The 13,375-nt window shown below is 31.9% G+C and overlaps 1 protein-coding gene across 1 annotated transcript; it reads left to right on the forward strand.

Moving 5' to 3' along the window:
• Positions 1 to 853: 853 nt before the first annotated feature.
• LOC107887628 (probable aquaporin NIP-type) lies at positions 854 to 2,332 on the forward strand. The gene is made up of 5 exons (XM_016811873.2): positions 854 to 1,102; positions 1,185 to 1,409; positions 1,506 to 1,703; positions 1,800 to 1,861; positions 1,951 to 2,332. Exons 1-5 carry the CDS (start codon positions 1,007 to 1,009, stop codon positions 2,177 to 2,179), a joined length of 810 nt encoding a protein of 269 aa, XP_016667362.2. The 5' UTR covers positions 854 to 1,006; the 3' UTR covers positions 2,180 to 2,332.
• Positions 2,333 to 13,375: the final 11,043 nt, after the last annotated feature.

Here is a 13,375-nt window from a genome sequence, read left to right on the forward strand (position 1 = left end):
TATTTTATATGATATTTTGAATTGAATATATGAAAAGGATGTTACATGAAACATGAAAATGAATACTAAATAATATAAATTAATTGAAATTATTCTGAAAATTTCGGTAATGCCTCGTATCCTATCTCGGTCTCAGGTACGGGTATGGGGTATTACATTACCAATAGTGAGAAAGGATACAATTTTTTGTATATAGAATTTGTTAAAATTTTTAATTTAAGATTAAATTGATAGACTTTGAAAATATATTAGGGCTAAATTTACAATTAGATCATTAAAAAAGAACAAATTAGACTTCTATTACTGAGTTAATGACAACTAACGATATGGTAGAGTGACTAAAATATTTAAATTCGAAAAATTGAATGAATAAATTAAAAAATAATAATTAAATAATCAAAATAAAAGTAAATGCATAATTAGATGAATATTCTTATAATATAAGTGAATATTGGGAATAATGATAAAATTCATCTTCAAATCATAAACTAAATTTAACATCAATATAACTCAAAAGCTAAAAAAGTGTGAGATTTTTTTGTCTAAATGCGGAAAATTAGAGCGTTGTCAAACAATTGATATATATGTTTTGTTTTTGATAAAAAAAAATAGAAATTACAGCTTAAAACTAGCAGAAACGAGTAGTTGAGATTAGAAATTCAAATATATATAGAGAGAGAAAATATAGGGAAAGTTGTGATAGTGAGTGATTTGAGATTTATTAGTGCATAAATTGTCAAAACAACTGTTATTTCCACTAACCACTCCTTAAAACAGCTTAACTACCAATGACCACTATATTTAAAGCCATATATATACTTGTTTGTTCACTTAGCAGCTTAAGAAAAAAAAATCAAATAATTTTTGCAATAAAAAAAGAAATTATATAACAAAAGAAAAAAAAACAAAGTCAAAGAAGGCTTCCCCATTTTTTGAAAAAAGTAATAAAAAAATTACAAGTCCTGATATTCTAGATTACTGATTAAGTGAAAAAATTAATTAAACAATGAGTAGTAAAGAAATGTCGGCTATGGAAGAAGGGATGTTTTTAACCGTGAAGCAAATTTGCTATTCATCTGACGCAGTTAAACTAATGCAAAAGGTAATACAATTTCTCTCTATTTTCCTTGTTTTTTGTTTTCAGAGAACGAAGTTGGAGATTACTTAAGATTTAGGGTACGTAGGTAATTGCAGAGGTCGTGGGAACATATTTCGTGATATTTGCAGGATGTGGTTCAGTGGTGGTGAACAAGTTATACGACGGCATTGTTACATTTCCTGGGATTTCTGTAGTTTGGGGTCTCATTTGTATGGTCATGATTTACTCTGTTGGTCATATTTCGGGTGCCCATTTTAATCCTGCGGTTACCATTACTTTCTGCATTTTCCGTCGTTTTCCTATGAAACAAGTAAGCTCATTAATTTTACTACTTGTTTCACCTGTATCTGTATATATACAATTTATTATAATTATACCATCTTAATGAATGTGGTTGCATGCGTAGGTGCCTGTTTATGTAGTGGCACAGCTCCTTGGATCAATCCTAGCAAGCGAAACTTTAACTTTGGTTTGGGATATACCTCGAGATGCCTTTTTTGGAACAGTACCAGTTGGACCTGCTTCTCGATCTCTAGTTCTTGAGATTATCATTTCCTTTCTATTGATGTTTGTTGTATCGGGGGTGGCTACAGATAGTCGTGCTGTTAGTAATATTATTCGCTACACTAGTCATATAATTTTATACATACATGGACAGGCAGTGTAAGTATATGTTTGTGTGTGTGTTTTGTGAAAACAGATTGGAGAATTGGCTGGAATTGCAGTTGGGATGACAATAACGTTAAACGTGTTCGTAGTTGGGTAAATAATTTTGATCCCAAAGAGTGAGATAATATGTGATTGGTTAATTATAAGTGGTGTAAATAAATTACGGTTTTTTGTATGGGTAGACCGGTATCAGGGGCATCAATGAACTCAGCAAGGACACTTGGACCGGCTATAGTGATGCGTGTATACGATGGAATCTGGGTTTATATGGTTGGACCAATGCTGGGCACTATATTGGGAGGATTTGTTTATAATTTGATTAGGTTCACTGATAAACCTCTAAGTGAACTAACCAGATCATCTTCTTTCGTGAAGAGCATGTCCGAAAGCACTGCCACCGCTACTCTTTAGGGTTTTTCTTCATAGATATTTTTTCCATCACCCATCTAATCAGCTGCTAGCAGAGGGGCTATTTTTTTTTTGTAGTTTAAAAATAATGTTATTTTGAGTTTTGAATTTAATGTTCTTGTTTCTTTTAATTAATAAGTTTGAATTGAATGCGTAGCCGACCCTGTACGAGGCATTGCAAAGACATGACGGCCCATGCACGTGATAAAATTAGATAGATAGATGCATTCCTCCCCACATCCCTAATCTACCGCTTCCAGTCATGTGCATCAATATCTAAAACCTTTTACCACCTATCATTTCATCAAAAAGGTTTTTTTTTATCTGTCGTACACAATATTTAAAATTATTTTTACTCCCTTCTCAATTTATAAATATAAAGATAATGAGGTTCAACGCACTCAAATTCGCATCCTCCTGTATTGACAATAATGTTTATGCTAATTAAACTAAGACTCAATTAACGTGATTTATTATTTTTCTAATTATAATCATTAATATAAATGTAACTGGAAAGTTACAATTCAACTACTTTCTTACTTACCAAAGTTTAAATATAATCTATTATTACAAGCATTAAATAATTAATTCAACAATTAATCAGAATAAGTATGAAAAAGAACTTACATGTATACAAAACTTAAACTTGAAATGTCAAAATTTTCAAATTTCAACTTTACTATTAAGCCAAAATTGAATTGACGAACTATTTTTATTGTTAAGCATGTATATAACGTCATGGCTTGCAGTTTTTTAATACACAAGAAGAGGTCTAAAACCTCACATCAAAAGTCCTAAGGATTCTACCTTAGATAATGAAATCAAATCCTCATTAAAAAAACTTTGTACCAACAAAGGAGGATATGTGAACATCCTCAAACCAACAACCTAATGCATCAAATTTGCAATACAGCGTATCGATTGGTTAGCTCACCTACCAATATGCTGAAACTTCACCAACAAATCTTTCTTGCACAGATAAATAATTTTTTAATAATACTAGGAATTGACTCATGAAGATCTCCCTTTTGAATCATTTCAACAAGATCCACACAATCATTATCAACTTGTAGCATCCTAAAGCCTTTATCCTAAGTTGCCTTTAAACAATCAAGGATGCTCCACATCTCAACAACAAGGAAAGAAAAATAACCAATATTATGACCATAATCAATCAGCCATTGTCCTTTGTGATCTCACAACAGACCCTCCCCCTCCAATGATGCATTCCCTAAGCCTTCTTTCACTGAGCCAATCGTATTGAGTTTATTTCATCCTATACTAGGCGGCTTCCTAATATTTACCTTTCTTATATGTTTGAACTATTAATTCCCATCTCAAGAGCCTTAGATAAAAAGAAGCTCTAAGTAATTAATTTGTGCTACAACTATCATTTATGCCAGACCCTACTATATCTTTTATGCTACAACTATCGTTTTGGGAAATTAATTTGTTACTTCTCTTTCAAATTCACCAACAAATTATCCCAAACAAGGAGCTCTAAGAAATGCCTTAAAAAGAATGATTATTGATGATGTCGTTAAGAGCACCAAAAATATCCTATTCCCTGTAAAATAATGAAAAAGAACAGTAAAGGGGAAGTAGGATCGAATCCTCAGGGATCGGATTATACGAATGCTTGTTTTTCGAAATCCTGGACAGAATCATGCCCAAGAAAACCTGCGTGACAGAAAAAAATAAAAATATAACAGAATTAAAGATTTGATTTGGAAAAAATAAAAACAGAATCTAAACTGAAATTGTGATTACGAAAATAATAAAAATAATAAAGAGAGTTGAAGGAAAAGAAATTCTTATTGGTAGATTCCAGCCTCCAGTTGTCTCATTCTGCCTTGGGTTCAATCCTCGGCTTTTAAATGACCCTTCTCAACTCAAGTAAGCCAGTTATAGTGGAAGAGGATGCCTACGACCACCAGCTCCAAAGATTAGACTTACGATTTTTAAGGAACCTGACTCTAGCCAGTAATCTATGCTAGATCAATGCTTCTCAATGGTGAATCCCACGCCATTTCGTCTCTTTGGCTTGCCAACCTCTGACACAGTAAGTTAACGAACCGACTATGCAATCCTTCCAAAACATACAAAGCAGCCGCCTTTGCATATGCTGAAAAGCTTACTTCTTAAGGGCCATGGACGGAAGCGTCAGCCCGTAGTGCGGAGAAACGATGAATACTTGGCGAGAAGGCTAAGTACAGATTCTAGGCCTCAAGAACCCTTTTTGGGGAATATTGATAACTTTCGGCTAGATAGGTTTTAGTGGCTCATAATAATGGTGGAAAAAGAAATAAATATAAAAATGGAAAAGGGAATTTTATTGAAAGAAAATATGAAGAAACAAAAGCCTAGACTTTCAGGGGGAGAGTGTTTACAGAAAAAGATGAACACCAAATAGAGTCACTTCACCCCCTATTTATAGTGCTAGGGAGATAGTCTAATTTAACTTAAATTCTAAAAAAATAAATACATTTAATTAAAGATAAATAAAGATAATTAAAATAAAATCCTAAAATTAAATAATCCTAATAATTATCTTAATATTAATTATCCTAATATAAATAAAAAGGAGTCTTATAAAATAAAATCTCTTCTTTTTGCGTTTTTAGTCCTTGTGTCTTCCATGCTCGCACTTTTGGCACAATCTTTTTCCTGTGTCGCATATCAGCCCATTATGTCTCCAAATTCGCACTTTTGTCCCTTAATTTTGCTTTTGCCTCTAAATGAGTCCCTAATCGATAAAAAGACATAAATAGCTCAAATTAGTAGGATCAAGCTCAGAATAAACACATGATTAATACATAAAAATACGTTATTCTAGAGCATTATCAATTATCAACATTCGAAATATTAAAGATAAGCGACATACGAGCATCTTGACTATAAAAATCCTCTCTGCCTTAAGCTAATATCAGACTATCCCAAACTCTTCTAACAAAGAAGTAATTTCGTAGAGCATGAACCACGCTCTTTACCATCATCCTACATAAAGAGCAAACTAGATCATCAGGCATACTCCGTCTACATCATAGTTTGTTGGTCAAAATATGACCATTGAGCACAAACCAGAAGAAGTTTCTCACTCTCCATGAAGCTATAAACTTTCAAACCATGGACCAGATTATATCATTGGGGTTCTAGTTTTCACTTGCTAGAGTTTTATAAGCATTCGTAACCAAAAAGGATCCATTCGATGACCATTGCTAGTCACATCTATCATTGATAGCAAAGTCTCTAGGAGGGAATATATGTACCACATGAGGCAAAATAGATTGTGATAAGAACGAGGCAACATTAGCTTAACTCCAATTATCTTGCTCGTCAACCATTTCTCTAACTTTATAATATGGAAAAGACACTACAACTTGATTTGTACGATTAATTAAATAACCTATTTTCGAGATCTATACATATGCTAAGATATTAATATTACTCTAAACTGAAGAAGGGTGAAATTTCAAGCTAGTTCAAAGGAATAGTGATTTTTTTCTACTAGCATATTTTTTTTTTGTTTACTAATGCAGTACAAATATATGAATGTGTTAATTTAGAATCAATCAAAACATGTACAATAACATCAAAAAGGGAAAATGTACTATCTATGACGTAAGGAGTTGTAGCATCCTCTTTGGCTCATATGGCATAAGCTATAGCAGGTGCACGAGCTTCAAATCTCACGATTGTATCTCTAGTTCCACCTTGACTAGCTCCAATATTACTACCAGATCCTAATATTTCCGTCAATATACACTTGTAATTTTTCGAACTAATTGGTTAATAAAAACAAATTTATTGATTACGATTAATATACTTTTTACTATTGTCCTCAAATGATTTTTTTCACGCAAAACAAAATGGAAGCAAATGTTTCTCATTGGCTGTCTAATGTTTAACTAATACTAAGTGGTATTACGTGGTCGGATCGTAATACAAAAAGACAAATTGTATTAGTAGACAAACCTAAATATATCTTTAGTCTAATTCGAAATGAGCAAATCGGTGTCTTGTCTTGGGCATTGGAGCGGATGACTCCCAAAAGATAGAGAAATAGATGTGACTAATTGGACTGACAGTAAATTGGACAGGACCCAAGCAGAATAGATCTTGAATCCGTTTATAGATTTATTCACTTGTGACATTCATAGTATGGCATACCTAAATCTTGAGTGGATGGCGGACTATATATCGTGACTCCTATACTTTGATTCAAAAGTTTGAGTTCAAATAGATAAGGAATCGAAAGTTGGCGCGTTAGGTGTATGATTTCTGTAGTATGTACCGTCATACACAAAAGTGGAATTCATAACCCAAAACATGGGTAAATGATATTCTTTCATTAGCATTACATGGTTGATGAAAAGTAAACGTGATCACAGGTCATCCGTTTTTGTGATGAATAACTTGATCACTAATTGATAATGATTCACTTTTCATGAAGGAAGATGAAATGGTTACCATAAGATAAAATAGAATCATATTATCCAAAATAGATCAATGATATTTATTAGGGTAACACACTAATGACAAGGTCATTGACGAGCACTAAATAGTTACTTTCGTAATGTTATGTCGTTAGGAAGAGCTCAATCATGATACTATAGTTGAATGATTTCGTGACTAAATGAGTTTATAATTAATATGCGAAAAGTCAAACTTAATTATAAATCATTTGGGCCTCAACTACATATGCCCAAGCGGTTCCTTCACTAGCTCGTTGAAACTAGAAATGAATTGTGTGTTTGACTAAAAATGAATGAAATGAATAGAAAAAGAGAAATGGGAAACATTCAAGAATAATTATGGTTTTCTCTAAAATGGAGAAATAGAATCATTTGGAAATGAATGTAAGTTTCAAAAAATGGAAATGGAAATTTGCAATCCTATATAGGATTACTTAAAAAATGATAGAAGAATGAGTTTGTGTTTTTGGACTGTTTTCAAACCTGAAAATGAAAGTAAACCATTCAGTCATAGTGAACATGTTGATTTGTGACATTGAATGAATTTTCTCGAAATTTTATCAGCGGTAAAATCATCAAAATTTTACCAAAGACAAAATCGTTAAAATTTTACTCGAGTAAAATTAGGATGAGAAAATTATTTAATATGTAAATATTAAATTTAATTTTAGGAAATAGAAAACTGAATCGGGTTGGATCACATTATAGAGCATTGGGTTAAAAAGGCTCAGGAAGTACTTCTAATTGGACCCGATGTGAGAGAGACCCAAACCGCTCATATAACATGAAAGGGGCAACAACCCTAGTAGAAATACAAGAGTGAGTCGTTCACCCCTCCCCTACTCTAAGTAGGATGTTGTTTTTCTATTTAAATTAAACATCTAAAACTCTACAAAAGGTTCTACCTTCTCTTTTTATAAATAGATGGCATTGGTAGAGCTGTTAACAAATTTTTGAGATATTGTTATTCTGCCAAAAAAATAGAGAAAATTTATTCTCAACTTATAAACATATTTTTCAAAATAACAATTTTACCGGTTCCTATTAAAGAAGAGATCATTTTCATTTTCAACCCAAAAGGAAAACTTTTTCTAATTCTGTGTTTTGATTCAATTGGTTTGAGTTCATACTCGAAGCAGTTCGTGGTATGAGAATAATGGAGAAAATCGTTTTGTTGAAAGCTCTAAAACATCAAGAATCCGCTTATCCAAAAACACAAAGTACGAATTCGGTTAAGGTTTATTGCTATAAATATCACAAATAGGGTCGGTTTTAAAATTTTTAATTTTCTACTATGCAAGAAAACAGTTTTCAAATCGGGTTCTTTTCTAACAATCCTAATCTTCTACCCCTTTGTGGAGTTGGCATCAGTTTAATACTCTTTTTTTGCTTTGTTCTGGCCTATTCGGGCAATCGCATCTCAAATGTTCTTTGGAGCCGCACAGGTGTCTCGAAATTATTCTATTGATGTGAAAGTATACACAATCATTGACAAGTAGTAAAGTAGTAATTAAGAGTTATCATTTCCATAGAAATTGTTTATGCAAATCAAGTATTGCAAAATTAATATTTAGAAAATTGCTCAGTGATGAAAATAAATTAAATTTTGATAGAATTCTAATTTATACTAAAACTATCCTAAGTATATTTATAATTAAAATAAACAATGAGAGAAATACATATGCAAGTTTTAAAAGCAATCACAATAACATGCATGTGTTGGAATAATTTTCCTTCCTAACTTAGAATTATTTAAATAATGTTAAGAGATGTTACAGAGATTTTGTGGCATATTGATAATTTACTAACCCTAATTTTACGAGTGCTTGGCTTGTCTCAAAGACCTAAGCTTAACCTTTTAGTTTGCATATTTCTATGTCTATTCTGACTTCAAGATTACCTTTCCAAGTATCGCCTAAAGAATCACACTTATTAAAATATTAAGTTTTTCTAGCATATGTCTATGTCAATTAACTTAGTGTTTTAATTCTATACTAAAAATAGTTTAATCACATAAATAATAGGGTTATGCAAGGTAATAAAGTTTTTTTGATATTATTACTAATTTGACCTAATTTCATCATAAAAAGATCAAACGTGCACAATCCAAATATTGTGTCAATTAATTACAATCTGGTTCTAATTTAATAATTCATTCAATTGCATCCTTACATTTATAATGAACGAATAACATGTTCATGGTTGTGTCTAAATGAATAAATAGATCAAATGCACAGTACACCTCTTAACAAAATTAAATAATCTAATATATGATATTTAAATAATTCTAACACTAACAAAATTAAGCAACCATGATTATATTAAAACCAGAAAACTTAATTACAATCATGTTTCTTGAATTGAACAAAAATAAAAGATTGATTGGATAAGAAATGCTAAGTCATTTCCGGTGGTTCTCTAAGGCACAACTTACTTTTCTCCTCCTTTGTTTTTCGCTTCTTACCATGACAACCAAGCTCAAAACTCCTAATCTGGTCGAATGGGGCTGCTCTCAAAGTCTTACAAACTCTCTCACAGAAAATGGAAAACGAAAAGTTAAAATAGAGAAGAGATGGTGAGTGCGAGATGAACGAAATAGGTGAATGGTTAGAGGTATTTATACTTGTGAGGAGCCCCTTAAGTTTACTAAAACCAGCATGTTAATCCCCCTTTTTTCTCTCATGCATAGTCAACCCTTTGAGTTGAATAGTCACATAGGGAAGTTGTTGTGGCTGATTTGTGATTTTTTACAAGTCTTAGGTGCCTAATTTAATTATTTTATGGGCGGTTGGGCTTCCATAGCCAAATTGGGCTCTTTTTCTCCCTATATAGATGGTTTGGGCTTCAAATTCAACAGCAGGCTTGTCTATTTTAGTGATTCAATTACGAGTTGGGTTAAATTGAATTTTGAAGTCCAATAAATAATTTTAGGACGTCCCATGCTGATCAGCCATCAACCCATGTCTACATGGCCTTTGTTGCAGGAAATGTTATAGCATCGAACATCGAACAAGTGAGCTTCAAGACTAAACTTTTTCCTATTGCACCAAACGACGTCAAACTAGAAAAAAATATGTCAAATTAGCATGTAAATAAGTAAGATTACAAATTTATCTTTAAACTTGTCCAACTTTACAAATTTGTAATAAAACTACAAGTTTTTTTTTTGGTTAAAATACTCAATATTTGCATGATTTATTAGTCAGAAGGTGTTATAATGCTTATATAATTTTGAGTTATCAACAGGAAACAAGCTCCATTCTTCAGTCTACACTCACCACTGTGGTTTCATCCACAGTGTCCACAAATTGGTCTATCTATATTATGAACACTACCAACATTTGCCATTGAGGTAGTCTAAACTGTCAAATTACTCGGCCTTGGTTCGTTTCTCCCAAAAATCCCTAACGGGCTAGAGAATCGACTATGAACATCCCTTGACCTTTTTGGTGGAGGATTCGGGAAAGATTTAAATGTGCCCTGTTTATCAGAATCCCAAAGCTTAGATTTAGCTTGCTTTTTTTTTCATTGCGCATGTCTTCCATCTTCTAATCCCACTTTGATAGAACAATAAATTCTTTCAATTCTAAGGCTCCCACCAATATACGTATGTCTTCATTCAATCCCCATTCAAAACGAGTACACATTTTGGCTTTAGTAGGCACAATATTTTTAGCATACTTACTGATACGGATGAATTAACGTTCATACTCAACCACAAACATGTCTTCATGTTTCAGTTCTATAAATTCTATCTTTTTCTCCTTGAAATGCAATCGGATAACATATTTCTTTTTGAACTTGGTATGAAAGAAATCTTAAGTTATTTTATCTTTAGGAACAACATATATTACCATCGTCCAACACTAGTATACTTCTTCTTTCAGTAATGATACAATGAATTTCAAACCGTCTTCTAGAGTACACATCATTTCAACCAAAATCTTCAAAGTAATTTCCAACTAATATTCAACTTTCGTTAGATCGCCATCCTTTTGCCTCTAAACTCTTCTACCCCACATTTTTTAATTTTATCACTCATGGATCGGTTAACATCTATTGTATTAAGGTTTTGAGGACGATGGGGTGCCACAAGAGGCACGATCGGGGGAGGAGGATGCATTTAGGGTTGCGAAGTTAAAGGAGTAGCTCTCGCAAACTAGAATGCATTTGACATTACAAAAAACACACTGAAATTTAACATGGCATCCTTGGGCATCCTTGTAATTTCATATGCAATTCAACAATACAACAAATAAGTTAACTCTCTTGCATATCAAGAACTTATAATACCAATCACATATACATGTACAACAATCCAATATAGCATCATATATCATCTAATTCATATTCAATTTGAAAACATATATAATTCGATCCATATTCAAATCAATTCAACAATTTCATCTCCATTAGGTTATCGTTTTCTCGCCTTAGTGAACCTTAATAAATCAAAGTTAGATATTGATGATCGTTTTATGATTCACTAAACTAGACTACGATCACTACTAAGGCAAGCGCACCTACCGAATGGTAGTATAGTTACGGTGAGTCGGGAATATCGTATCCACGAGGACTAAAAGTACTAGTAATAATTATTTTTCTATTATTTAGCCTATAATTAAAAGGATTTGTTTTTAATTTAAATTTAACTAAAATAATTAACTAATGAACGCGACAGAGAGTGAAGAAAATAATTGAATAAACCAATAGAAAAGACAATACCCAGGAAAGAATCTACCTAAACTTCACTTATTATTCTGACTCTGAATCAAACGATTTATTCACTTGTCTTGATCCGTAGAAATCCCTAAATTATGTTAATATCTATTTTGAGACTAAGAACAACTAACTCTAGGTTGATTAATTGAAATCTCTTTCTAATTAAAACCCCTATCGTCGCATTAACTCGATCTATGGATTCCCCTATTAGATTTGACTCTAATCCGGCAGATTTATGTCGTCCTATCTCTAGGATTGCATGCAACTCCGCTTAATTATGCTAGATCTACTCTTAAACAGGGAATTTTGCTCCACTGAATAAGCTCATCAAACTTGGATTAATATCCTGAAAATATTAAGGAAAGAATTAAGAACAAGAACAAGTATTTATCGTGTAATTCAAATAATTAAATAATAAGATTCATCATAGGTTTCATCCTCCCTAGGTATTTAGGGAGTTTAGTTCATAATGTAATAGGAAAACATCTCAAAATTAGGAAAATAACAAAACATAAAGAAACCCAAAAAATTTGAGAGAAATTGGAGGGAGATATTCAGTCTTGAAAGAGGTCCTACTTCCGAGCTGAATCCGTTAGCGTTCTTCGAGTAATTCCTGTGTTCCACTTTGCGTGTCCCCTTTAGGTCTACTTCTAGTGTGTTTATATAGATTTTAGAATGCCCAGAAACCCTAAAAATTAGCTTTTTTCACGTGTTTGGGAAATCGGGAGCGAAATCGACACGGGCTAGCACATGGGCGTGTGGCTAGCCCGTGTGGTAATGGTCTTGGCCGTGTGAATCTTTAAATCAGCACATTTTGTCAGTTTTTGGCTCATTTTCTGCTCCTTTTGTTTCCCTATGCTCTCCTAAGTATAAAGCATGAAATTAAAGGATTAAGAGCATCTAATTCACTAAATTATATAATAAATCAACCAAAAATATGCTAAGTATGGGATTAAAATGTGTTATTTTTATGGTTTATCAACTATAGTGCTCACACAATCTGATTGTGATTAGGAGTTCTTACACAAGTTGACATTTAAAGATTTTCCCACACAAGGTTACATTTATAAATTGAGAATCCAAAAACAAATGTTGGATCTCGTATAACCATGAAAATCCATGATTGATTTCATATTAGACCCTAATGGTATGCCATACATATCATAATCATTACTAAGTTCAAAAGGGCTTTGTTACTGTAATCATATCATTCCGATCCCTTTATCAGCATATATATATCATTTCAATCATATAAACTTTCCATATTCATTTCGGCGCCTCCATATTTTGCAATTTAGTCCATTTGATGCCAAAATCATTACTATCACATTCATACAAACTAATAAGAAAACAAAATACAATTAAATCATAACATGAATAAAAAAATAAGTATCATATGAACTTACTTGGCAAAATAGCAATGAAAAATTCTTTAAGGACTAATCAGCAATTTTGCCTTTTTCCCGATTATCCTTGGTTTAGTTCAATTCCTGATCTATACAATAATTTAGTTTATCTATCAATACAAAACATTTTATAATATCCTATTATATGCATGAATCAATTCAATTTTAATTTTTGAATGCCTCTAAAATTTTACATTTTATTCAATTTAGTCCCTAAAACCAAAATTGCAATATCTTTTAAATTTGAGCTTCGATTTCAAAACCAATCTCAATTACATCCTTTTAGAACCCTCTACTATCAATAATTATGAAATTTCACATCAAATTCAAACTTTATACACTTTAGTCCCTATGTTAAAAAACTATCAATTAAACTTTACAACCTAATCCTTTTTCACTTCCAAGCTTAAAATCTAATAATTTAACAATAAATTATTCAAGAAAAATCAATGTAAACTTTTGAAAAATTTAACAAATTTACAAATTGGTACATATGCTTGCTAAATTAAATTATCATGACCTAAAAACATAAAAATTACAAGAAAATGACTAAATTGAACTAACCAATTAATAATTAAAACTTTGAAGCTTTGAAA

This window comes from Gossypium hirsutum, chromosome A03 (assembly GCF_007990345.1).
Source record: "Gossypium hirsutum isolate 1008001.06 chromosome A03, Gossypium_hirsutum_v2.1, whole genome shotgun sequence".
Lineage (NCBI taxonomy): Eukaryota > Viridiplantae > Streptophyta > Magnoliopsida > Malvales > Malvaceae > Gossypium > Gossypium hirsutum.